The 27,966-nt window shown below is 45.1% G+C and overlaps 1 protein-coding gene across 5 annotated transcripts in view; it reads left to right on the top strand.

Moving 5' to 3' along the window:
* PLEK (pleckstrin) overlaps window positions 1-27,966 on the top strand; it is a 133,683-nt gene that overhangs the window by 80,906 nt on the left and 24,811 nt on the right. The window contains exon 1 of one of the 5 annotated variants that reach the window (XM_008254315.4): window positions 23,180-23,336. The exons of the other annotated variants lie outside the window; for them this stretch is intronic. Coding sequence (XP_008252537.2) covers window positions 23,295-23,336 — 42 coding nt within the window. The 5' untranslated portion in view covers window positions 23,180-23,294. Of the gene's footprint in view, window positions 1-23,179; window positions 23,337-27,966 lie in introns of those variants that run through there. 5 annotated transcript variants of the gene reach the window in all.

Genomic DNA, 27,966 nt, shown 5'->3' with positions numbered 1-27,966 from the left:
CCCCCCCAACACTTAGCAGTTATAACATTTATCATCCGACGGTTTCTCTGTGTTCAGTACAGAGGAGTTTAACTGGGTGGTGTTGACTCAGGCCTCTCAGGAGATTGCATCCAAGGTGTCATCCAGAGCAGCTGTCAGCTGCTACCTTGACTGGAGCTGGCAGATTTGCTTCCTTGCTCGCTCTCCGAGGTGTTGACAGACCTCAGTTCCTCTCTGGCTTTTGGCTGGAAGCTTGAGCTTCTTGCCACATGGGCCTCACCATACAGCACAGAAGAGATCCAAGGGAAAGAGGAAGAGTATGCACTCCAGACAGGAATTGTGGTCTTTATGCTAAACTTTTAGAAGTGACATAGCATCATTTGTAGTCTATGCTGCCTCAAGGTGCAAGGAAACTGTACCAGGTGGCTGCTAGGAAGTGGGAGTTACTAGGGGCCACCCTGGAGGCTGGGTGCAGCCAGCTCGAAAGCATGCACTAGGATTGTTGTCCCTAGAAAATTCTAGGTCAAATCTGAAATCTTCCTGGTGAGGAAGCCCAAAAGCAAAGACATGGTTTAGGTTGAACAAATAGCATTTTTTTTAAATGATCACCACACTACAAATGTTTGAAACATTTGTCAGCAAACTATAACCGTTGGTCCAGGCTAGCACCGCGGCTCACTAGGCTAATCCTCTGTCTTGCGGCGCCGACACACCGGGTTCTAGTCCCTGTCGGGGCACCGGATTCTGTCCCGGTTGCCCCTCTTCCAGGCCAGCTTTCTGCTGTGGCCCGGGAGTGCAGTGGAGGATGGCCCAAGTGCTTGGGCCCTGCACCCCATGGGAGACCAGGAGAAGCACCTGGCTCCTGCCTTCGGATCAGCGTGTGTGCCCGCCACAGCATGCGGGCCTCGGCGGCCATTGGAGGATGAACCAACGGCAAAGGAAGACCTTTCTCTCTGTCTCTCTCTCTCACTGTCCATTCTGCCTGTAAAAAAAACAAAAAACAAAACGTTGGGCCAGTTCTGACTACACCCATTTTTGTATGTCCTATGAGCCAAGAATGGCTTTACATTTTTAAATAGTTTGGAAAGAAGTCAAAAGAATCACTATATTAAATGACATGAAAATTACATGATTCAAATTTCAGTGTCTGTGGGAAAGTTTTATTGAAAACACACATTTGTTTAGGTATTGCCTTTGAGTGCTTTTCCACTGAAACAGCAGGTAAGTTAAGTGGTTGTAGCAGAGACTACATGGCCTACAAAGTCTAAAATACTTACTATTGATTCTTTACTTAAACAGTTTGTCAACCTATGATTTAAAATAATTTCCTTGTCACTTATAAATGATAAAAGAATATGAGAAAAGTTAAATTGATGATAGAATGTTAGAGATTAATAGTTGTGTAATAAAATGGCAACATTTTGTTCAATGTTAGAGATATTTGATATTGTTACATCATTCAGCATGTATAATCAACAGTGTGGTGTACCTTCATAGATGACAGGAGATACTATTAAATACTTTCTATGTTTGATGAGAACAAATTCTCTTAGTTTATTATATTCAAGAAATATTTCATCTCTAAATGGCCATCTATTTTGTATAACCTCCTATGCTAACTCTTTTCCTAAATTTATACAGAAAAATCAGAATATAATGGAAAGCAAAATAAAGTAAAAATATCTACAGTTATACCTACAACAGGGATATTAGTTACTTTAGTGCATGCCCTTCCATCCCTCTATGTAAAGGAGGAAAGTGAGGGGCCAGTGCTGTGGCTTAGTGGGTTAAGCCTCCACTGGTGGCACCGGCATCCCATATGGGTGCCGGTTCCAGTCCTGGCTGCTCCACTTCTGATCCAGCTCTCTGCTGTGGCCTGGGAAAGCAGTTAGAAGATGGCCCAAATGCTTGGGCCCCTGCACTGGCTTGGGAGATCTGGAAGAAGTTCCTGGCTTCTGGCTTCGGACTGGCCCAGTTCCAGTCATGTGTCCATTTGGGGATTGAACCAGTGGATGGGAGACCTTTCTTTCTGTCTCTCCCTCCCTCTGTCTGTAACTTTACCTCTCAAATAAATAAATACTTTTTTTTTTAAAGAGGAAAGTGAATATGTTGTATCACAAATACCAACAGAGGTTTCTTGTCTTTTGAGACTTAGAAAGCTTTCCTTCTTTTATGTCAAACTGCTCTACCACCAAAGTTTTAGCATGTTTTACTATTATCAGCATTGTCACAACACTGAGGATTATCATTCATGTTTAGCTTTGAAAATCTGATGCGAAAAAATTGTTTCCAACTTTATGAATTATCTAGTGAATTTAACTATATTACAAATCAAGCAGTACTATCTGTTTTTAAAGCAGAATTTAGGCCGGCGCCGTGGCTCAATAAGCTAATCCTCTGCCTGCGGCGCTGGCACCCTCGGTTCTAGTCCCGGTTGGGGCCGGATTCTGTCCCAGTTGCCCCTCTTCCAGTCCAGCTCTCTGCTATGGCCCGGGAGTGCAGTGGAGGATGGCCCAGGTCCTTGGGCCCTACACCCGCATGGGAGATCAGGAGAAGCACCTGGCTCCTGGCTTCAGATCAGCCCGGTGCGCGGGCTGAAACGCGCCAGCCACAGCGGCCACTGGGGGGTGAACCAACGGAAAAGGAAGACCTCTGTGTCTCTCTCTCACTGTCCACTCTGCCTATCAAAAATAAATAAAAAAGCAGAATTTAGAACTTTGTACTCTTTTCTTTTAAAATATCTTTATTTTTCATTTTATTTGAAAGGCAGAGGGGCAGAGAGAGAGAAATCTTCCATCTACTGGTTCATTTTTTTTTAAAGAGAATTACTTATTAATTTGAAAGAGTTACAGAGAGGCAGAGGCAGAGAAAGACAAAGAGGTCTTCCATTTGCTGGTTCACTCCCCAAATGACCGCAACAGTTGGAGCTGCGCCAATCTGAAGCCAGGGACCGTGCCAATCTGGAGCCAGGAGCCAGGAGCTTCCTCTGGGTCTCCCATGCTCGTGCAGGGGCCCAAGTTCTTGGGTCATGTTCCACTGCATTCCCAGGCCATAGCAGAGAGCTGGATCAGAAGTGGAGCAGCTGGGACTCGAATTGGAGCCCATATGGGATTCTGGCACTGCAGGTGGTGGCTTTACCCGCTATGCCACAGTGCCGGTCCCTGGTTCACTCTTCAAATGCCTAGAACATCCAGGGCTGGGCCAGGCTGAAGTCAGGAACCTGGTTACTCAATCCTGTTCTGGAGGCCAGCATTGTGGCATAGTGGGTAATGCCACTTCCTGCAATGCTGTCATCCTATATGGGCATTGATTCATGTCCTGGCTGCTCCACTTCCATTTTAGCTGTCTGCTGATGGCTTGGGAAAAGCAGCAGAAGATGGCCCAAGTGTTTGGGCCTCTGCTACCCATGTGGGAGACCCAGAGGAAGCTTTTGGCTCCTGGTTTCAGCCTGACTCAGCCCCAGCTGTTGCAGCCATCTGGGAAGTGAGCCAGCAGATGGAGGATCTCTCTCTGTCTCTCCCCCTCTCTTTGTAACTCTGACTTTCAAATAAATAAATAAATCTTTAAAAAATACACCCTGATAGCTCAGGTGGCAAGGACCCAAGTACAGGTGCCATCACTTGCTGCCTCCCAGGGTACACATTAACAGGAAGTGGAACGTGGGAATCGGGAACAGAGTAACCAGGACTTGAACCAAATACTGGGTGCAAGTGTCCCAAGTGGCAACTTGCTGCACCAAATGCCCACACAACAAACAGTGCTCTCTGTCCATTATAGCATGAGAGAAGATTAATCTGGACTCTCCATTAATGAAGACGTTGAGAAAATGACTCAAATGGTAGGAGAAAAATTGCGTTCTGAGCATTAAATAATACTAGCATCAGTTATATAGCTTAGGTTTGCATTATTTTATAGCTGATACACACAACCTTTCTGAGCACGTGCTGAACAATAACCAAAGAGAAAGATGGAAGTCACCTATCGTTTAATGTTTCTTATTAATTCTGTGTCAAATCTTTAGTTAAAATACATATATCAGGTAGGTGGATAACCTTGTTAATGAAGTTGGATTTTCTAATATTAAGTATCTCTACCATATTAAACCAATTTGTCATAAACTCTTTACACAGAATACCAATTCCCTAAGAATTATTAAGTATTCCATGAAAAGGGATCTGTACCAAATAACTATGAGGAATTCAGAATTTGAAAATATTAACATATGTATGTCCACATACATACATATCTGCAATGGCTGAGCCTATGGTTTGATACAGTGACTTTTGCATTTCCAAAAATATAATATGATATGTCCTGTTTTCCAAATGTTTCTTAGCTGCCAAAACCCTTTCCTCAAAACTAATACTAATGAATCACTGAGGACAGCAATGCTCCTTGAACCAGTGTTCCCAGAGGTACTGGGAACTGTTGCATTAGATTCATAACAGGGTTTGCCTGTTAATGTTCACGACAGAATCAAACCTACTATGCATTTGAACATAAACAGAATCAGCCTTTACCATGCTCTCCTTTTGTGTGATACACTCAGTGGGGTTATGGCCTCTTGCCCAAGGTGGACTCTGTTTTCTGTGATGACCCAGCCATTGTTGGTGGGACAAGGGGCAGGGAGAACAGTGGAGGCAAGCGACAGCCACAGCCTCCAGCAACTGAGGACCACTCAGGAAAGCCATGGGGAGCATGAGCCTCCGTGCTTCCCAGTCTGAGTTTCTTTCTCGCAGCAATGGCTGTAGGTGTGGAGCAACATAAATTCATGAACACTTGGCCATAACCACAGAGGAGGAGGTAGAAACATATAGGCCCATGCCAAGCCCAACTGGTTTCCAGCTCAGTGGCTTACAACACCCCCTTTTATTCACCCTATTTTTATGGCAACCCAGCCATCCTCCTAACTGTCTGGCCTGGCCCTATTCCATGCAGCTTAAGTGGAGTTGCTGAACACAGTGTCCATCTGGCCGTCACTCAGGAAAGAGTAGTTTGGAGATGAGTCAGTCAGTGGCAGGGTCCTAAGGAGATTTTCTGTGATTTCCATTGCTGGGAGCTGGGGGCTGGGGGCTGCCAAGGTTCCTGTGCAGTCTGAGGCCTGGAAATTCTACGTGAATGATTCCAGCTCTCCAGTCTCCTTATAAATTCTTTTTATGGTTTAAGTAAGTCAGAGTCAATTTTCCTCTCTAGCAATCAAATAACAAATACAGATTTGAGGTTGGGATGCAGTATAATCAGAGAACGCACACAAGATTGAAAAGGTAACAGTCGCCCCCCCTCATTTTTCTTGTCTACATTTTCTATAATGAACAGTGAATATATACCACTTTTATAATATGGAATGAAAGGATCATAAAGCTATTTTTATTAAGGCAAAACCAGAGACAGAGATGAAATCAAGCACCTGGGATTTGTTGGTTACTGCAACTGAGCCATAAGCTTAGCTCTGGCTTTTCTGGGAGTTAACAAAAAAAGTGGAGACAGGAAACATATGGGTTATTTAGTCTGGCAAAAAGAAGCAAACATTTTTTTCTGCAGGGACAAGGTTTTCCTGGCACTGAATTTAAGAGAAATATTGTGTGTGTGGGTTCTCGTAGAAGGTACATTGAGTGAATTGATATTATCTTGAATGTGGTTTCACAAGACAGAATGTTCTTCAAATGGATTTTTAATATTAGTATGCTATAAAAACGAAGAGACTATAACATTAAATCTTAACATAGTGAAGATATTGCTGCAAGAGACCAAGCAGTAAGGTCAATATACATTTCATTTTCCAGATATCAACCTTACATGGCTAGAGTCCAGCTCTTTACTTTAATACATTGCTTTGTTCAAAATACATCCAAATGCATATTATTTCATTTTGTCCACTGAGGCATTTTATTTGCATGTATGTATTATTTCCCTAGAAAAAGAATCCCAGGATTTTCCTCCTGTATGTTTTCATCTTGTTTCTTCATGATCCATGATGCCAACCAAGGCTGTCGGTACCAAGCTCATGGAGCAGATGATTCTGCCGTTTCTCTAGATCGTTCAGTTGCACAAGAAATCTGGGCTGATCACTCCGCACATGTTTAAGCTTCCTGTGAGGTTCATCACATACTAGTGATCCATTTCCAGAAACACCATCAGAAGGCAGGGGTGAAAATAAAATATACTCCAACAGAGGGCGGCTTTGTGGTGTAGTAGGTAAAGCAGCCACCTGTGATGCTGACATCCCATATGGGCTATTCCACCTCCAATCCAGCTCCCTGTTACTGTGCCTGGGAAAGCAGCAGAAGATGGCCCAAGTGTTTGGGACTTTGGGTCTTCCATGTGGGTGCAGGGACCCAAGGACTTGGACCATCTTCTGCTGCTTTCCCAAGTGCATTAGCAGGGAGCTGGATTGGAAGTGGAGCAGCTGGGACTTGATCCAGCACCCACATGGGATGCTGTCACTGTGGATGGTGTCTTTACATGCTATGCAACAGTGCTGGCCCCTATTTTTAGCTCTTGTATTAAAATATGAAGTCCATCTGAACAGTGCAAAGAGTCTAAGTGTGCACACTGATGGATAATCTATGTAAATATCATTAACATCAATAGTAAAATAGGATCCCTGAAATCACATCTAGTCATTACCCACTTCTTCCTTCCCAAATATAACCACCATGCTAATGTCTAGTGTATGCATAAGTTTACACTGCTTTTGAATTTTGTATAAATGTGTGAATTCCTTTGTCTGATTTCTTTTTTTTTAGCATATTTTTTTGAGAGTCATCCCTCTGGCTGTGTTTAGCCATCATCTATTCATGCTTATGTTATATACTGTCTGCTAAATAAATGTATCAATTTTTTAAAATTTTTTTGACAGGCAGTGTTAGTGAGAGAGAGAGACAGAGATAAAGGTCTTCCTTTGCCATTGGTTTACCCTCCAATGGCCGCGATGGCCGGCAGGCTGTGCCTATCCGAAGCCAGGAGCCAGGTGCTTCCTCCTGGTCTCCCATGCGGGTGCAGGGTCCAAGGACTTGGGCCATCCTCCACTGCACTCCCGGGCCACAGCAGAGAGCTGGCCTGGAAGAGGGGCAACCGGGACAGAATCCGGCGCCCCGACCAGGACTAGAACCCGGGGTGCCGGCGCCACAGGAGGAGGATTAGCCAAGTAAGCCGTGGCACCAGCAAATGTATCAATATTGATTCTTTTTACTGTTGATGAAAATTGGGCTGCTTCTACTTTTTGGTTAATGTAAAGATTACAGTTATGAGCCCTTTATACCTCTCATTCAGTGAACACAAGGGTGAACTTGCAAATGGCAGACTTTAGTAAATATTGCCGGCCCGCGCCGTGCCTCAGTAGGCTAATCCTCCGCCTTGCGGCGCCGGCACACCGGGTTCTAGTCCCGCTCGGGGTGCCGGATTCTGTCCTGGTTGCCCCTCTTCCAGGCCAGCTCTTTGCTGTGGCCTGGGAGTGCAGTGGAGGATGGCCCAAGTGCTTGGGCCCTGCACTCCATGGGAGACCAGGAAAAGCACCTGGCTCCTGGCTCCTGCCATCGGATCAGCGCAGTGCGCCGGCCGCAGCGCGCTGGCCGCGGCGGCCAATGGAGGGTGAACCAACGGCAAAGGAAGACCTTTCTCTCTGTCTCTCTCTCTCACTGTCCACTCTGCCTGTCAAAAAAAAAAAATTGCCAAAAAGCTTCCAAAATAGTTTTGCTAATTTACATTCCCTTCCTCAGTATCTGAGTTCCATTTTCTCCACATTCTTGCCAGCATTTGTAATGGCTAATCTTCTAAATTTTAGCCATTATGGTGGGTGAGTAATTATATGTCATTGTGGTTTTATTTCAGATAAATAAATTTATTTTAGTTTTGATTCAGACAATTTGAGAGAGAGAGATTGATTGAGATCTGATCCATTGATTCATTCCCAAAATGTCCTCAATGGCCAGGACTGGGCTGGGCCAAAGTCAGGAGCATGGAGCTCAATCCAAGTCTCCCAAGTAGGTAGCAGGAACCCAGTAACTTGAGCTTTCACTGATGCCCCCTAGAGCCTTCCTTAACAGGAAGCTGGAGTCAGGAGCCAGAACCAGATCTGGGTGTTGAAGCCAGGTACTCCCTTATGGGGCATGAGTGTCTTAACTGGTATCTCAACCAGCAGGCTAAACCTTGCCTTTACGTTGAGGTTTTAAATTGCATTTCCACAGTGGCTAATGAGATTGAGTATTTTCTTAATAGTTTAATGGACTTTTACAATATCTTATTTTGTGAAGTACCTGTTTGTGTCTTTTGCAAAAATAAAAAAAATGCCCAATTTCTTATTGATTTTTTTTTTTTTTGGACAGGCAGAGTGGACAGTGAGAGAGAGAGAGACAGAGAGAAAGGTCTTCCTTTGCCGTTGGTTCACCCTCTAATGGCCGCTGCGGCCGGCGCACTGCGCTGATCTGAAGCCAGGAGCCAGGTGCTTCTCCTGGTCTCCCATGGGGTACAGGGCCCAAGCACTTGGGCCATCCTCCACTGCACTCCCGGGCCACAGCAGAGAGCTGGCCTGGAAGAGGAGCAACCGGGACAGAATCCGGTGCCCCGACCGGGACTAGAACCCGGGGTGCGGGTGCCACAGGTGAAGGATTAGCCTAGTGAGCCGTGGCGCCAACCTCTTATTGATTTGTAAGAATTGTTTGTATCTAGCTGGGATTTATAGGGCAGAGGAGGGAATTGCATGGGGTGGGAATGACAGGGGTGGGGCAGAAAGAGATGGTAACACATATTCTCATTCTGTACCTGGTTCTTTTTCACTTAACAATATGTTTTTTTTTATTCATTTATCATTTGAATGTTTGTAATCTGCACCAGGTTGTTGCAGATGCTGGGGATTCATCCTGCTTTATGATGTGTCATCCCATTACCTGTTGGAGTTCCAGGTTTTAGAATAGAAATCCAATCAGCGAGACACAATGGAACTGAGTGTGGCATTAAGTCCGCTCTACGTATAGAAACATGTCAGGAAAAATAGTAGGCAAACATCTTTGGTCTCCTGGGTGACCCAGCAACTGCTTGCTGGGAGTGTCAGTTTGCATGAGCTAGGTCAAGGTATGTGTGACTCATTCTGAAACAGAAAACGTCCTCTCCTAGTTCTCCACTGGTTCCTAGTTCCTGGCTTTTCACACGATTTTGGCTATGGAGCCCTAAGCTTGAATGCCAATTCATTACTCCTCCGGTAAAACAGACAGATGACCAACACAGGATATATAATTTAAGGGACCTTCAAGAGGTTCAGGGCAAATGTGTCTAATGAGAAAACTTTGCATCAAAACAAACATTTTTATTTTATTTCTTATCTATTTGAGAGAGAGAGAGAGAGCAAGAGAGTGCTCCCATCCATTGGTTCACTCCCCAAATGCCCACAATGGCTGGTCAGGACCAGCTGGGGCTTCAGCTGGGAGATGGGAACTCAATCCATGTTTCCCATATGTCTGGAAGGAGCCTGATGACTTGGGTCATAACTGTTGCCTCCCAACAGGAAGCTGGAGTCAGGAGCTGAGGCCAGGAATCAATCCCAGGCACCCTATGCGTGACATGGGTGTTTTAAATGCGTGGCTGAGCCTCCTGCAGCTGGGCAGGAGTCAGCACAAAGGGCCACTGCTGCAGGGACAAGTGTGCTGACCCAGGAATGACAAGTCTGAGTTGATGATGTCAGCAACTTTTAAAATAGCTGATTTAAAATCTTTTCGGTGACCTCAGTTGCACTTAATGCCACCCAGCTCATCTTGACATGGGCAGGAAATGTAAGAAGGATGGGTGACAACTGGAACTCAAGCAGCCCTGGCCTCAGAAGCCCATTTCAGGAAAGGATGGGTCTGAGAGACTGGAGACACTGAGCATGTAGGGACCAAGATGCAGATGTAGCACCTGCTGGTCCCCAAGTGCTACAAGCCCGGGGAAAAGCCAGTGTCACAAGAGTGGCAAGTGGTGGTTTTGGATCTTTCTCTCTCTCTCTCTCTCTCTCTCTCTCTCTTTGGACAGATAGAGCTAGACAGTGAGAGAGAGAGAGAGAGAGAGAGAGAGAGAGAGAGAGAGAAAAGTCTTCCTTCCGTTGGTTCACCCCAAAATGGCAGCCATGGCCGGCGCTGCGCTGATCCGAAGCCAGGAGCCAGGTGCTTCCTCCTGGTCTCCCATGTGGGTACAGGGGCCCAAGCACTTGGGCCATCCTCCACTGCCCTCCTGGGCCACAGCAGAGAGTTGGACTGGAAGAGGGGCAACCGGGACTAGAACCCGGTGCCCATATGGGATGCTGATGCTACAGGTGGAGGATTAGTCAAGTGAGCCACGGCGCCGGCCCCGGTTTTGGATCTCTTCACAGACCTTCTGTGACAGCTCCTCTGGCCTCTTTCCAGGCCTTGTGTCTTATGGAGATTCTGCAGAAGGTGACTCAGAAGGACTCATGAGCACACTCCTGTCCATCATCATGGGTTTTCTCTATTAGCCCTCCCTAGATTCTTTCCTGCAGCCTTTATGTTCCCTGCAGTGCACTGAACTGCAGGGCTGCTGTCTCCAGGGAGCAGATGCCTGATGCCCTGGCGATTGCGCTTTTGTCTGCCCTCTGTGGAGTCCAGGGGCTGCGGCCGCCAGCAGAATGGATGATAGGTCGAGTCCCTGCGGTGCTGCACTTGGTCCTCTGCAGCCTTCAGTGTGCTGAGGCCACATTAAAGCAGGCAGCACTTCGGTGGTAGTGGAGTAGTCTGTTAACTGGACCAAACTACACCGTAACATCACCAGTGCTGTATATCTGCTGCTCATAAAGATTTTATGGACCACGATTAAACATGCTCTTCATAAAAATTTACAGTGTATTCTACAGTACTTAGGTCATCACATGACTAGATACATTTTCAGCCCCATAAGTTAGGAGTTTACTGTGTAGAAGTTAGGACACGGGGCCAGCACCGTGCGTGGTGCAGGGAGTTAAGCTGCCTCCTGCGACGCCAGCATCCCATATGAGCACTGTTCAAGTCTCTGCTGCTCCACTTCCAAGCTAGCTCCCTGACTGCATGCCTGGAAAAGCAGCAGAAGATGGCCCAAGGACTTAGGCTCCTGCTACCATGTAGGAGACCAGCATGGGGTTTCAGACTCCTGGTTTCAGCCTGACCCAGACCAGGACATTGGATGCATTTGGGGAATGAATTAGGGGATGGAAGTATTTCTCTTCCTCTGTCTCTTTCTCCTCTCTCTATCTTTTCCCCTCTCTCTGTAACTCTGCTTTTCAAATAAATAAATAAATAAATATTTAAAAACAAATTAGCGCTGAGGGTCTTCAACTAGCTTATGTCTTTTTTGGCACTTATTTCTACTGCATGCCTTTGATTTTATTCTGTACCTGCCTCATAATTCATTCTTCCAACCTTTTATTCTTGCACATTTAGATTTTTTTCTGAAATCTTTTTATTATTCACTATGTTGTGAACAATCTTATAGCTATTTATTTCACTATTATAATTGTTCACTTAGGAGAAAAACTGTTCAGTCAAAGGCTTGAAGTTTTCTTAGACTTTTTAAATGCTTTATTTATTTATTTAAGAGGTAGAGTTACAGACAGAGAGATGGACAGAGAGAATGGTCTTCCATCCACTGGTTCACTTCCCAAATCGCTGCATGGTTGGCTGGAGCTGAGCTGATCCAAATCCCGGAGCCAGGAACCAGGAACTTCTTTCGGGTCTCCTTGGCACTTGGGCCATCTTCCACAGATTTCCCAGGCCATAAGCAGAGAGCTGGATTGGAAGTGGAGCAGCTGGGACACAAACTAGAGCCCATAAGGGATTCTAGCACTGCAGGCAGAAGCTTAGCCTACTATGCCAGAGCGCTGACCCCAATTTTCTAAGACTTTTGATGCACACATTCTGGTTGCTCTCTGAAATGGTGGAGCTAATTTGCATCCTTATCCTACTTATCACAAATCTTGGTGAATCATTAAAATAAACATTTATGGGGCTGGCACTGTGACGTAGTGGGTAAAGCCGCTGCCTGCAGAGCTGGCATCCCTTACGGGCACTGGTTCGAGTCCCATCTGCTTCACTGCTGATCCAGCTCTCTGCTATGGCCTAGGAAAGCAGTAGAAGATGGCCCGAGTGCTTGGACCCCTGCACCCACATGGAAGATCCGGAAGAAGCTCCTGGCTCCTGGCTTCGGATCGGCCCAGCTCCAGCCGTGGCAGCCAATTGGGGAGTAACCAGCGGATGGAAGACCTCTCTCTCTCTCTCTCTCTCTTTTTCTGCCTCTCCTCTTCTGTGTAACTCTGACTTTCAAATAAATCTTTAAAAAATAAACATTTATTAGATTTTTAAAAAACGCCTACCGTGGATGCATACATGTAATAAGTGCAAACAATACAGGACTGATTAAAGCGACAGGTGACAGCCCTACAGCTCCTGCCCCCTCCCACATTCTGAACCTTTTGGGGTTTATTATGCTCATAGTTTGTGTGCATCCTTCTGAAGTATTCTGTGCCACAGCAGAAGAAGGTGTGAAACTCTACCAACCACCCCTCCTGGTATAGTAAGAATAACCCCGCAGAACTATAAAGTCCCCCTTGTTCACAGAAGACATTAACTTACCCTCTTCATTTTCATATTTACTTCATTCATTACTGTACTACTGGAAAGGCTTACAAGTCTGTGTTATTTTGATAATTAAAAAAACCCACAGATTATGTTAGAATTTAGTTAACTTTTCAAGAATGCCAGCTGTTTCCTCAAATGATAAAAATAATATTACTTATATTTATTGTATGCTATGCATATTATAGAATATGGAAAACTGTCTAAAATTTAGCTGAGGATTTTTCTGTTGCCTTCTAGAGTAGAGAACAAAGGATCCGCCTCAGCCTCTTCTAATCTGGATAAAGCAGGAGCCCATGCGTTAGAGGAGGGGTTGACAAACCACAGCCCAAGGACTGCATTGAGACTGACGCTTGGGCTCTGCAAACTCAGAATACCCTTTAAACTTTAATAGTTAAAAAAAGAGAGTATTCTGGGACACATGGAAATTATGAGGAACTCAATTTCAGTGCCAGTGAAGTTTTATTGAGACATAGCCATACTCATTCATTTATGAATTGTCTGCTGGTTGTGTGTGTGTGTGTGTGTGTGTGTGTGTGTTACAATGGTGGAGTTGAGTGGAGACCTTCCGGCTCTGAAAACACGAATATGGGGCTAGCATCAAGGCACAGTGGGTTAAGCTGCTGCCATCCTACATCCAAGCTCTGGTGAGTTCTGGCTGCTACCCTCTGCTTCTGATGCAGCTCTGGGAAAGCAGCAGCAGATGGCTCAAGTACCTGGGCCCCTGCCAGTCACATAGGAGACCCAGATGAAGTTCTGGGTTCTGGCTGTTGAGGCCATCTGGGGAGTGAATCAGTGGATTGAAGATCTTTTTCTCTCTGTCCCTCCTTCTCTCTCTGTTGCTCTTTCAAATACATAAAATAAATCTTGGCTTTCACAGAACTATTAAACCATCCTGTGTTGACATTTTAAAATGAAAAGTAGGTTTGGCCAGCGCCACGGCTCACTAGGCTAATCCTCTGCCTGTGGCGCTGGCACCCCGGGGTTCTAGTCCTGGTTGGGGCGCTGGATTCTGTCCTGGTCACTCCTCTTCCAGTCTAGCTCTCTGCTGTGGCCGGGGAAGGCAGTGGAGGATGGCCCAAGTGCTTGGGTTCTGCACCTGCACGGGAGACCAGGAGGAAGCACCTGGCTCCTGGCTTCGGATCGGTGCAGCACACCGGCCGTAGCGGGCATTTGGGGGATGAACCAATGGAAGGAAGACCTTTCTCTCTGTCTCTCTCTCTCTCTCTTACTGTCTAACTCTGCCTGTCAAAAAAAAAAGTAGGTTAAATATTGCTGTTAAGCAGACAAATCTGTTTATTAATTTTCAGTTTGATTTATTTAAAATGCAAAGTGACAAAGAAATAAGGAGAGACAGAAAGAGCAAAGAGAGAGGGAGTGAGAGAGAGATCTTCCATCTGTTGGTTCACTCCCCAAATTTCCCCAACTGCTAGCGCTGGGCCAGGCCAAAGCCAAGAGCCTGGAACATCATGAAACATTTTCAAGTCTGATGAGGAAGAAATGGCACATCCTCATTGTTTTACAGAGCATTTATTTGGGGTGGGCATTTGGTGCAGTGGTTAAGATGCCACCTGGGTGCCCACATTCCATATTACAGAGCCTGAGCTTGGATCCCTCCTTCACTTCCAAGTCAGCTTCCTGCAGACGTGTGTCCTGGGGAGCCGTAAGCGACGGCGCAAGTACTTGGGTCTCTGGATTGAATTCTGGGCTCCTGGTTTTGTCCTGGCTTAGCTCCAGCTGTTGCAAGCCTTTGGGGAGTGAGCCAGAGGATGGAAGATCTCTCTTTGTGCTCCCCCTCTCCTCCCCTCCCCTGTCTTTCAAATAACCAGCTAGAATTCTGCTGATGAGAGAATAAACTTGTACACTCTGTAGAGCCCTTTGGTGTTGTCTTGTAAAATGTGATCCATCAGTTTCAGTCCTTAAGGTAAAGGGGTGCACACCCCTCCGAGAAGACAAGCACCCCATGTTCATCGAATCATTGCAAAAATGCACACACAGGTCTACTAGCAGAACTAAAAACAAATTCAGTAGTGTACACATAGAACGCTATACAGAGGTGCACATTAACAAACACATATCCAGCTATACGCATTAACAAGGGTGAGCTTTGGGAGTACAATACTGAGTAACAATAGCAAGTGACAGAAAAACGTATATGGATGCTTTAAAAAGATCATAGAGACCCAGGTGTCAGGCACAGCAGTTAAAACGCCATCTGGGATGCCCATTTCCTGTATTGGAATAGCTGGGTTTGAGTCCAGCTCCACTTCAGACTTCTCTTCCTGTTAATGGGCACCCCGAGAGGCAGTGGGTGATGGCTCAAGGCCCTAGGTCCCTGCCACTCCCATGGGAGACCCAAATTGAGGCTTTGGCCTGGCCCAGCCCTAGTTGTTGCAGGCATCTGGGGGAATGAACCAGAGGATAGATCTCTGTTTGTCTCTATCTTTCAAATAAACAATAAAAAATTTAAAGTTTATAGAAAATGAAGTTAAAATATAAGTTTATTTTGATGCAAAAAATTTTGAAATTGATACTTACGAGGACACTTCAAAAAGTTCATGGAAAATATGTATTATGAACAAACATGCTTGGATTTCACAATATTTTTGCACCAAAATAAACACATTGTTTACTTCCATTGCTCTACAAATTTTTTGAAGCACCCTAGTATATAATATTATGTTTCCAGCTCCTGTGGAATAATTCTCTTCCCTCTCTGAAATTATTATTATAGATACACTTTTTCCTTTGGCTCCTAGCAGTTCTTTTCACACTTTTTTTTTTTTTTTTTTTTTTTTTTTTTTTGGTTTGCTTGTTGGCCTTCGTTTCTGGTTTCATCTTAACACTTTTCTTCCTGTGTCTGGTTATCTTTTGATGCCCCCAGTCTTCAGAAATCCAGAGTCTGTTTGTGCTGGGTGGGACTGGTTATCTTATCTTGCTCCCAGCAACTGCTTGGGCAGAGACCTGACCGTTTGGTGACAGTCTCCTCATCATGCATGTGGGAGCCAAGCAGAGGGTGTGCGCTGCCATCTCTCAGCGCCATGTGCCTAAATGGACCCTGGTGTCCACTGCCTGCCTCATCCCCACCCGCCGCGGTGACGGTTGTCTCAGAATCCTTCCTTGTTCAATATCTCTCAAATGAGCAGTTCTCAAAGTGCCTTCCTCAGATCCAGGAAGTGGGTCGAAGACTCTTTCAGTGGTCTATAAGGTGAAAACTGTTTTTGTAATAACACTAAGATATTGTCTGTTCTTACTATGTCAATATTTGCAGCAGTAGTACAAAACCAGCACTGGATACAATGACTAATACCTTCCCAGGGATCAAGCCAGTGGCACCAAGCGTACATCGTACATTTTCCACCTTGATAGTGGTGTAAAAACAAGTCAGCATACTTAGGGACATCCTTGATGGAGTAGTAGAAATCATTACTTTTATGAAATACTTAACTTTGATTACCTATTTAATATTCTGCATGATTATTATCTCAAAGAAGAGTACCTGTGTGAGTCTTGGAGCTCTGAGCTCAGTTAGCCACTTTTCTTTTGTGAAAACACACTTTTCAGTTGGAAGAACGACTGACAAGCTGGTTGCTTAGACTCAGGTGTTTGGCAGACATTTTTCTCAAAAATGAATAAAATGAGCCTGTCACTTCAGGGAAAATGGTATTAGTTGCAAGTTAGGTAAATCAAACTTTCAAATGAAAATTAGGATTTTAGAGAACTTGTATCTGTTATCGTTATCTTGTCATTTCTCAATGCTTTGACTGTTTTAATAAGATTGGTGATGATAGTTTAGAAAAATACAATTTTTTCAACATTTTAGAATAACTGTCAACAAAAGGGAGATCCATATAACTTGGTAAACCAACATTTTTCCTCTTTAAAAAATGTATTGGAGGCAGCTGTGTCTGCGACACCAGCATCCCATATATGAGCATTGGTTCGTGTCCTGGCTGCTCCACTTCTGATCCAGCTACCTGCTAATGGCCTGGGAAAAGCAGCAGAGGATGGCCCATGTGTTTGGGCCCCTGCCACTGTGTGAGAGACCTGGATGAAGCTCCTGGCTCCTGGCTTCTGCCTGGCCCAATTCTGACTGGTGCGTGTATCTGAGGAGTGAACCAGCAGATAGAACACCAGTCTCTGTCTATAACTCTGCCTTTCAAATAAATAAACAAACGAATCTTTTAAAATTATTTATTTATTTACTTATTTATTTATTAGAGAAACACAGAAGAGAGACAGGTAGACAGAGACTGAGTTCCCACATGCTGGTTCACTTCCCAAATACCATGTGGCCAGGGTCTGGTCTGGGCTGAAGCTGGCAACTCAATCCAGGTCTCACAAATGAGTGGCAGGAACCCAATTACCACTGCCTCCCAGGGTCTGCACTGGTAGAAAGCTGGAGTTGGGAGCTGGAACTGGGAATCAAACACAGGTTCTCTGGTGTGGTGCACAGGCACCTTAACCAGGAAGCTATGTGTCTGCCCCTTCAATAATTTTTAAGAATATAAAGGGGCCCTAAGATCATAAATGATTGGGAAGTCTTTCTCTACAAAGTAAGCCTTTGATCTACTTCAGCAACAGTGGGGCTATCACTGGGCTGTGCCAGCTGGGAGAGAGTGGGGAGGCAACTCTTTCACAAGCAGGTTTTCAAATATGTTTGTCACAGCCCACAATATGAGCCTCAGCAGCTTCAGGCTGCTCACTGGTATTCCTTCTAGCCAATAATTAGGGTTATTTGATGAACTTTTTGGTTAGCTCATCTACTTCATCAAGCAAACCTCTCCTTTTTTCAAAGGTATGTAGGTTTATACTTTCCTTTTTTATATAAAGCTTTTATTTAATAAATAAAAATTTCATAGGTACAAATGTTGGATTATAGCAGTTCTTCCCTCCATATTTGCCCTCCCACCCCCAAGCTGTCCCACCTCCTACTCCTTCTCCCATCCCATTCTTCATTAAGATTCATTTTTAATTATCTTTATATACAGAAGATCAACTCTCTTCTAAGTAAAGACTTCAATGGTTTGTACCCACACAAACACACAAAGTATAAAGTACTGTTTGAAGACTAGTTTTACCATTAATTCTCATAGTACAACTCATTAAGGACAGAGGTCCTACATGGGGAGCAAGTGTACAGTGAGTCCTGTTGTTGATTTAACAATTGACACTTTTATATATGACATCAGTGATCACCTGAGGTTCTTTTTCATGAGCTGCCAAGGCTATGGAAGCCTCTTGAGTCCACAAACTCCTACATTATTTTTTTAAAGATTTTATTTATTTATTTGAGAGATAGAGCCACAGACAGTGAGAGGGAGAGACAGAGAGAAAGGTCCTCCCTCTGTTCGCCCACTCCCCAGATGGCCACAATGGCCAGAGCTGCGCCGATCTGAAGTCAGGAGCCAGGTGCTTCTTCCCATGCAGGTTCAGGGGCCCAAGCACTTGGGCCCTCCTCCACTGCTCTCCCAGGCCATAGCAGAGAGCAGGATTAGAAGAGGAGCAGCCGAGACTAGAACTGGTACCCATATGGGATGCTGGTGCCACAGGTGGACAATCAACCTACTGTGCCACAGCGCCGGCCCCAAATTCCTACATTATTTAGACAGGGCCATAATCAAAGTGGAAGTTCTGTCCTCCATTCAGAGAAAAGTACCTCCCTGTCGCTCCCCCTCTTCATGGAGGAACGACACAGGACCCTGCGCTGTTCTTTTGTCTGCTCGGCCCTCCCCGGGTTTGCTGCTGGTTCTTCCCGGGTTGGCTACTATCCCTTCCACCTCCGTGGAAGGGTGGTTCCCCCTGCCACTTTCCCCACTTCCGCGGGGGAGCGGCACACCGCCGGCCGGCTCTCTCAGGGGCTGCACAGGTGTTCCTTCAGATAGATGTTCCTGGTGCATGTTGTCTCTCTCCTCCTTTATAGTCCTCTTCCACCAATCCCAACTCTGCTACCCACACGCCGAGTACGCTGCTCTCCTCCAATCAGGAGCAGCTCCTGCAGCTTATTGGTTGAACTGGAGGCAGCTGTGTAGAAGCTGTTTCCTCCTCTCCCAGCGCCATATTGTGGGAGAGCAGATGCATAGAATAAGTCTTAATTCCAGTAACTTAGTCTAGTCCGAGTTGCTCCCAATTGCTCCCCACACCTCCCTTCTTTGATGGCCCCTTCTTTCCACCAAGATCTCACACACAGAGATCTTTCATGTAGGTCATTTTTTGCCACAGTGCCTTGGCTTTCCATTCCTGAGATGCTCTCATGGGATTTTTAGCTAGATCTCAATACCTTGAGGACTGATTCTGAGGCCAGAGTGCTGTTTAGGACGTTTGTCATTCTATGAGTCTGCTGTGTGGCCTGCTTCCCATGTTGGATCGTCTCTCCTTTTTAATTCTATATGTTGTTATTAGCAGACACTTGGCCTTATTTATGTGATCCTTTTGACACTTATTCCTATGTTTATGATCAGTTATGAACTTAAACTGATCACTTTAACATGTAAGATGGGCACTGGTACTTGCCAATGTAATGGGATATGGAATCCCATGGCAAGTTTTTAGCTTTACCCTTAGGGGTAAGTCTGAGGGAACGTGTGCCGAATTGTACATCTCCTCCCTCTCCTATTCCCACTCTTATTTTAAACAGGGATCCATTTTCAATTGTATTTAAACAGCTAAGAATAATTCTGTGTTAAGTAAAGTGTGGTGTATACTTTTTTTTTTTCATCAAAAAAAGTATATCAAAATCTCATTTAACTCATGTTTAAGAAGGGACTCAGCCACATGTCACTCCAGTTGAAAGGAGAGCTCAAAAACAAAGTTGTGTGGAGGGGAAGAATGTCAAAGCCCATATACAAAGGAACACACAACTGCCCTCTCCCTCGGGAGTGTGCGGGCTGGGGGAGTGGGCAGAGGCGGAGTCTGCTGAACCTCCATCACACAGAGCTTATCTGCATGTCTGTAGACAAGAATTACTTGCATTACTGTCGATTATCCCTAATTTGCCCTGTTGCAAAATAGGCACAAACTTCATAAAAACAGGTGTGCAGTAAAGTTGCCTAGTTTTCCACTGAAACACACAGTCATCCTTTTTGCTTATTTCAAAGTCTTCACTTTTCCTTAACACCAATAAAATAATGTACTCCCAGACTGTTTCCACGGTTATTGATCAAACGCAAATTAAAAGGAGGCCAGAAAGAATTTTTAAAAAGTAGACTTGGTCACACACTGAAGAAAGATACAGGGAGAAGTGCTCATGATTTGCCCTGGGAATGAGATTTGACACAGCACAGGAACACTTTGCTGAGAGGAAGTCCTGATATTGACGTAGATTCACAGTTCCTTTCCTGACCACTAGGTGTTGCTAAGCATGTGTGATGATCTATGGTAGGGGAGTGAGGGGCAGGAGTGGCAACATCTGATCTATTAATGGCCATGTTCAGCTGATTGAAAAATTTGGGAAGCTCCTTCATGGCAAAACATTTTTACCTCTGCACCTATTCCAGGGACTGGCCTTAGTAAGCACTCAACACCGTGTTTCTTGAAATGAATTATTCAGAATGCAGGGGGTGCTTTTACATGGTAGACATCCAAAATACATAAGGGTTCTTTAAACCCTCTGAGCATGCTAGGACAAAGGGAAAAAGCATTCCAGATGAGAAGTATCTTGGTCAAGGCAACAAAGGGAGACAAATGCAGCCAGGAAATCGGACATGGTAATCTGTAAGTTGTTTCCATTGCCTGTCAGACAGACAGCAAAACACCTGTTGGAATGCAGATACAGCAAATCATCCCTTTATCTGTTTCTGTTTTGCTCAGGGGCCATCAAATGTTTTTTCCCACTCCTACTCCCTAAATACTTTCTAATAATTCTAATTAATTTCTGTGCAATGAGAAACTGATGGCAAATCATCTATCATTTCATGCAACCTGTATTAGCATAAAATGAAAAGTAAAAATAGAGAGTCAATGACTGCTGGCTCGAATCCTGGCTGGAAGGAAGGAGGAGATGAACCAGGAAACTGTCAGAAAACCCCAAGATCAGAGCTGCTGCTTCCTCCTCAGTCTCCTGGCTCCTCGGAAGCCTTCGTGGACATCTGTTGGGTTTACTGCCTAAGACCTTTCACTCTTTTTACTACTTCTGCCACTAAGAAGCACTAAGCCAATCAGGGGCCTAGTCTCTGAAAACCATGGGGATGCCTTCCTCTTCACGTCGCAGAGAGATGGCCCTTTGGTTCTTGCGTCTTGGCACCCCCAGTTGCTCTTGTTCCTGTCTTTTCAGAGCCCCATCTTTCCCCATTTCCTTCAAGCTTGGAGCTACCCCATTCTCTTCCAGCAAATTCTTAGTTGCCATATTAGTAAAGTTGGTTTCTTTGAGCAGTATAACAAAGATAGGGAACTAGTCAGAAATCCAGTCCTATGATTACGTCTACAATCTCTGTTGAATTTACCATTGGAAGCATCAGCCCAGTGATCATGGAAACCTGCCTTGAAGACAGGGAATAACCAACATTTAAGGCCATTCACAATACATAGTGAATGTATTGTCTCAGTTAATTTTCAGAATAACCCCATTGGATCCATTTTACAGATGAGAAAATTGAGGGACACAATGATCAAATAATTTGCCCATTTTCAAATGGCCAGATTAACGTTTCTCAATGTTTGTTAAGAATTAGTTTTTCAGAATTGCATTAGTTTTTTTGAGATGCTGTTACAAAGTACCCCAAGCTAAGTGACTTAAAACAGCAGAAATGTATTGTCTCAGTTTTGGAGGCTGATGCAAGCCCAAAACCAAGGTGTCAGCAGGGCCATGCTCTCCATGATGTGTTTTTTTTTTTCCTCTTTAAGATGTATTGACATATTTGAAAGTCAGAACTATAGAGGGGGAGAGAGAGAGAGAGAGAGAGAGAGAGAGAGAGAGAGGTCTTTCTTCTGCTGGCTTCCTCCCCTGATGGCTTCATCTGCCAGGGCTGGGCCAGGCGAAGCCAGGAGCCAGGAGCTTCATCCAGGTCTCTCCTGTGGGCAGCAGAGCCCTAAGTACTTGGGCCATCTTTCACTGCTTTCCCTTGGCCCCTAGCAGGGAGCTGGATAGGAATGCCGGTGTTGCAGGCGGTAACCTTACCCTCTATATCTCAACACAGACCTCTCTGTGATGGTTTTAAGGGAGAATCCTTTCTTGCTTCTTCTGGCTTCTCGTGGTTGGTGGCAAGTCTTGGTGTTCCTGTGCTTGTAAATGGATCATTTCATCCCCAGCGCTGCCGCCACCTTATTGTTTCCTACCATGTGGCTCTCTCCTTTTCTTTTAGGGAGAATACCATGTTAGATTACAGTGCACCTGCTCCAATATGACCTCATCATAGCGAATCACATCTACAATGACCCTATTTCCAAATAAGGTCATATTCTGAGGTACTGGGGCTAGGCCTTCTCTTTTGAGAGACATGTCAATTCATAACAAAAAATGATAATAGAAATTGCTCAAGAAAGAAATCTGTGGTCAGGTAAGTTTGAGAAATATCATTATAGGATTCTTTGTTGTATGCGGTACTTGAGAGGGGAGGATGTTAGCTGTCAAACTGCAAGGCGAGTCCCAGCTGGGGCTATAATTTATGACGTCTCCCAGAGGTTTGATTAGGGACTTCCTCTTCCAGACCTCCTGTGGGACTAGCATCGGGTGTGGGATGTTGTTCACGCCCAGCAGGAGGCAGCAGGAGGCCCTTCCCCATCTTATCTGCTGTGTTAGCCAGAAAAAAACTGCTTTCTGTAGCTTAGCGAGGAAAGCCGCCGCCTGCAGTGCCAGCATCCCATATGGGCGCTGGTTCGAGTCCCGGCTGCTCCACTTTCGATCCAGCTCTCTGCTATGGCCCGGGAAAGCAGCAGAAGATAGCCCAAGTCCTTGGGCCCCTGGACCCACGTGGGAGATCTGGAGGAAGCTCCTGGCTCCTGATCGGCCCAGCTCTGGCTACTGTGGCCATATGGGGAGTGAACCAGAGAGAAGACACTCTCCCTCCCTGCCTCTGCCTCTGCCTCTCTGTAACTCTGCCTTCAAATCAATCAATCAATCTTTTTTTTTTTTTTAAATAGTACAACTATGAATGAAACTGGAAAGAAATGAAAAACAAACAAAAAACACTGCTTTTCCTCTCTGAGCCTCAGTTTCTACTACAGAAACAATAATATGCTTTCCCCTTTGGAATTCTTGGGAGGACAACACGAAATGAGATCGGCTGAAAAACACCTGCTGCAGTGCCTGGCATCCAAGCAAGTGTTCACACAACAGTCGGTGCCTTTGCTATGCTAAGTGGACGGTTCTGAATTTCTTCACATTTTTATTAAGTGTTTCCAGGATCTCAAGAATCATTCCAAAGGAGGACAATTTCCATCAATAAGTTTTTCTTCTTTGTCTTTCTCCTCTTCATTTTTTTTTCTTTTTAAGAGAATGATTTTCTTTATGACAATAAAAATTTACCTTGGGTAAATATTCCAGCCAGTTGCTCTTTTAGTAAGTTTCCAACATTAGCAAAAAATGGGTGCTTTAGGGCTCCAGTTCCTCATTCTCATCTTCCACCCCAGTGAGGGGAAGAGGATGTGATCATGCGATCGCTGACAGAAGGGAAATTGTGAAAGAGCGCTCACTGTAGAAAAGGCAGCCCACAACAGCCTCATTCTCAGAGGAGGCTGCGCTTCTGCAGGAGCTGCTCGGAGCCCCTTCCAGCAGCCCGTCCCTTCAACATGGAACCGAAGCAGATCAGGAAGGGCTACCTTGTGAAGAGGGTAAGTAGAATGCCACTTGCACTTGGACATGGCCTTGGGGTGTTGCGGGGCCAGTGATTAGTGTGCAGCCTAGTACTCTATCCATTGGTTTCAGGAGTCATGCTGAATCTACTGGGTTGAAACAGGAGAGCTGCAGCATGCAGAATGTCTAGGGCAGAGATGGGGAGCCCGTGCATGTTCTACTGCCTTGTTTCTTAAAGGTGAACGAATCCAGCTCAGCTTCGGCATAGAGGGTTCTTGTGGGTCTGAGGATGTTAGACTGCAGGGTCTGGAAGACAGGAGGCCAAGCTAGCTTCTTCTTGGTGTCCAAAATCCTTTCCAAGAGCTGTTCTCAGGCATTCTGTCCAAACAGACTCTTCAGCTATGGAGGTTACTACGCATTTCTTAGTTAAGTTCTTCCTTCCTTCCTTCTTTTAGTAAGAGAGAAAAAAGCGACTAGAGAAGAGTTTTCACCTTATAGTAACTGTAGCCTATTTCTTGGTCCATCTTCTTAGAACTGGTGCATAAAAAACCTCATCCTTGTATTGGGCTACATTTCTTCACTCACTATTCTTGGTGGATTTGTATCACAGACCATCAAGGTGGTAGATGCACCATTTTAAAAATTAGGAACTGGAGACCCAAGTCTACTCAAATATGCCTGGTCTCACTGGTGTGGCATCAGGGAGAGGGAGTTTTGTTAGTGCTGTTGGTCTTCCTCTGGATGTGAGGTGGATGCTGAGTCATTTGGCCCCAGAATGGTGAATTCTCACTCCATCCTGCAGGCAGCACCTGTACACACACGTGTGCTAACAGAAGCGAGCTCAGGGCATGACAAGTGAACTGAATTGAGAATTCCTTCAGATGCCTCGCTTTTTAACTGAATGAACACCTAACGCAACTCTGACTTGTTCTACTTCCAAAGGAGCACACGGTGCTGCAGATTCTGCTTTGATTTCAGATTGGAAGGGGCCTTGGATGATCTGGCCTCATTCCCTCCAGGAGGCCAGTGACTGTCCGGGGCCACACGCCTGTGACAGAGCTGGGACCAGAATCCCTCTCTGGTTGCTAGGTTTCTCACTCACGGCACTGAGCTCTGTTCTGTATCCCCTCGGATTTTCTTAAAGCAAATTTAATCTCAATTAGGGCAGTGATGTGTGTAGGTGGTGAGAGTTATGAGTCAGTGCTGGAGAAGAAGTGGCTCTCAGCTGACACTCTCCCAGCTAGTTAGACCCTTAAACAACCTTCAGAAAACACACACAGATATGCAGGCCTCTATGTAGAGTCCTTGCAATAGCCACCAATACTCCTTGAGAACCAGTAATAAGTAATTTTGATTTATTTTTTCCGGGATCACTGAGGCTAATATCCTGAGAACAGCAAGTAAATAAAAACATATTTTGTTGGTTTGTTTTCATGTTTAAAATAATTAAAAACATCTTTCCATGAAAACTACTGTTATAAGGTTTGTGTGCCCATATTTTAAACTCCCTAAATTACAAAAATCTAGAAGACAAAATCTGAAATAAGTGATGTTGTCTGACTAGACAACGGTGGATTATCAGTGTTATCAAGAATTTGGGCTCAAATTAATGAATAGTTATTGATGAGTGAGAATAATTCTCCCAGATTATGGCCTGTAAGAGCCACTCTAGAAAATGTATCTGGAATAAAATATAGTGAAATAGCATATTCATTTTTCCACAATTTTTGTCTTCCATAACTTTCAAGTTTATAATTTAAATCATCTGTAACTTTTGCATTTTCCTCTGGGAGCTTCTGAACACTCATTGTTGTAATGTATTAAGGCTCTCCAACTTGGCACTTTAAAGAAATGTTTGGTTAGAAATATTGCCTTGGCTCTCCTGGCTTCAGCCTGGTCTAGCCCTGGCCGTTCCAAGCATTTGGGGAATGAACCAGCAGATGGAAGATCTCCCTCTGTCTTTCTGCCTTTCAAATAACATGAAAATAAATAAATAAAAATCAACATTTTCTTTTTTGGCTGCAGACCTGAATTGGAAGCCAGAATTTCTCAATAAGATATTAAAGTTCTTGACTTCTTAGGATATTGAGTTTCTTTCAATTATGCCATGTGTGGACTAAAACTATAGGTGTCAGGAATATAACATAGCAAGTACTGTGCAAGTGACAGTGATTATTTGTACTATTAGATAAACAGATCAGCAGATGGTGGGTCCCCTCCTCGGTGCTGATGGGGCTGTCTGGCTCCTGGGAGGGTTACCACGGTAGTCATGAGGAAAGCATGGGGGCAGCTCTGTTTGTCAAGACTGCTTGGAGCCTCGTCTGGGGTTACGATGCTAAAGCACAGTGGCCAATGCCGGCGGAGTCACCCTCCACTCACCTTTTTCTTTCACATGGTTTCAGATTCCTGGGTAGTTAGAAAGAACACATTTCACCTACTGTCTTGTTTTATGAAATAATTTTCTTAAAGATGTGATGTTGCGAGTGGAAAAAATATAAAATTAGAAAACACTGGCACAGGGATTTTGTCAACTCAGAAATCCTGGGATGAACAGTCAGTTGTGTTAACTAGGAAATTCTTCTGCTTTTCTTCTGTGTGTGATAACTGTCCACATTAACAAATCACGTTTCTTCTCTTTTACCTCTTGACTAAGATCTCTAAATAAAGACCACAGTTAAGAGGGGGAGGGGAAATACAAGAATTCTTTCATTTTCCAATTTGAACATCCTCAAATCAGATCTCCTTGCCTCTGAGTTTTTCTTTCTTTCTTTTTTTTTTTTTTTTTTTTTTTGACAGTCAGAGTGGACAGTGACAGAGAGAGACAGAGAGAAAGATCTTCCTTTACCGTTGGTTCACCCTCCAATGGCCGCCGCGGCCGGCGCACCACGCTGATCTGAAGCCAGGAGCCAGGTGCTTCTCCTGGACTTCCATGCAGGTGCAGGGCCCGAGCACTTGAGCCATCCTCCACTGCACTCCTGGGCCACAGCAGAGAGCTGGACTGGAAGAGGGGCAGCTGGGGCAGGACCGGCACCCCAACCGGGACTAGAACCCGGGGTGCCGGCGCCGCAGGCAGAGGATTAGCCTAGTGAGCCGCGGTGCCGGCCCAAGTCTTGCTTTTCTTTATGTCTTTTAAAGAGCATTCGGAGTGAGCCATGTAGCAGCTGGCTCTGAACAGGCATGCCACGTTCTATCCTGGCACACTGTGCCCTTCCCATCTTACGGATGACAAAACTCAGGCTGAGAGCCAACAAGAGATGCTCACTGTCAGATGGCAGGCAAGAGGGTAACCTGGGATTCACACCCAGGTCTCCCTAACAGCAAAACCCACCATTTCGCCATCTCCTGCAGCCTTCTGAAAGGAGGCTCACCTAAGCCAGCAAAAAGGAGGTCAGGTTAACTCCAAAGCTCAAGTGGGGCCTGGACAAATTGTACTGTGGGCAAGACTGGTTTCAGTAACCCCAACGTTCCTTTCTGGGCAACACACATATTTTGGAGGTTCTTGAACATGTACTACTGAATTGTGTATATTCATAATCATAACCTTAAAAAAGAAAAGATTAAATTACATGCATTGAATAACCTAGACCCCTCTAAGTTACGTCCCAAACCAACCTCATTCCTAGAAGTTTATGGGGAAAATTGTTTCCATGACAACCAGCCTGGCAAGCACTTGGCACAGGAGGACTCAAAGAGCGGCTCAGGGATCTGGATGTCCTGTGAGGCTGGGAGAAAGCCTGGGAATCAGGGTGGTGGGAAGGAGAAGTCAAGGGACTGGGCAGGAAGGAAGAGGGCGGCAGAAGTTGTGGCGGAAGGGAAAAGCCTGGGGGGTAGTGCCCGGGAGTCCTTCCCGACAGCTGCCTTGTCTTCCGCAGCAGTTTGCTCCCATTGACTATCAGCGTGGTCACAGCTGACACATGGGCACTTCCCCTGCAGCAGGGGCAGTTCCAGGCCTCTCCTGCACTAGCGTACTTGTATAACACACCCTACAAAATGCGTGCAGTTACTGACCTGACTTCACAGATGAGGAGATTACAGTGACAACAAGTGGCAGAGCTGGTTTACAGAGCCGGACCCAGCCCACTTCCACGAGGTCCTCAAGGGCTCGTATGGCAGTGCCTTTTTTCCAAAGCACTGTTACTGAAGAACCTTCTGCTAAAATGGCCCCATGGCATTGCCTACAGAACTCTTCCCTGTATATGGTTACCAGTTGTTGAGTACCTGTTTAAGGTGGCCACTGTGTGAAGCCCTGCAAGTGTATTATCTCATTTAACCTTTATACCAATGGGAAGTAGGTACTTTGTTATCTACATTTTCCAGGGGAGGAAACTAATGTTTGGAGAAACCGAATAACTTGCCAAAGGTCACAGAGCCTGGAAGAGGACAAGTTGAGAATGAACCCAAATCAAAGACTCCAGAAATCATGCTGTTAAGCACTCTGTGTCATCTGCATATTGTTTATTTAATGTGCTTTTATTGAGAAATTGGTTCATTCCCCAAAGGCCCACAATTAACTGGGGCTGGACCAGGCTGAAGCTGGGAGCTGGAGAATGCTATCCTGATCACACCCATCGGTGGCAGAAACCCAATGACCTGAACCACCTCCACCACTGCCTCCCAGGCTCCACATTAATAGAAAGCAGGAGTCAAGAGCCAGATCTGGGAGGTGTA

Source organism: Oryctolagus cuniculus, chromosome 2 (assembly GCF_964237555.1).
Source record: "Oryctolagus cuniculus chromosome 2, mOryCun1.1, whole genome shotgun sequence".
Classification (NCBI taxonomy): domain Eukaryota; kingdom Metazoa; phylum Chordata; class Mammalia; order Lagomorpha; family Leporidae; genus Oryctolagus; species Oryctolagus cuniculus.
The sequence above is the reverse complement of the archived record's forward strand: the minus strand, read 5'-3'. Positions and strand labels throughout refer to the sequence as shown.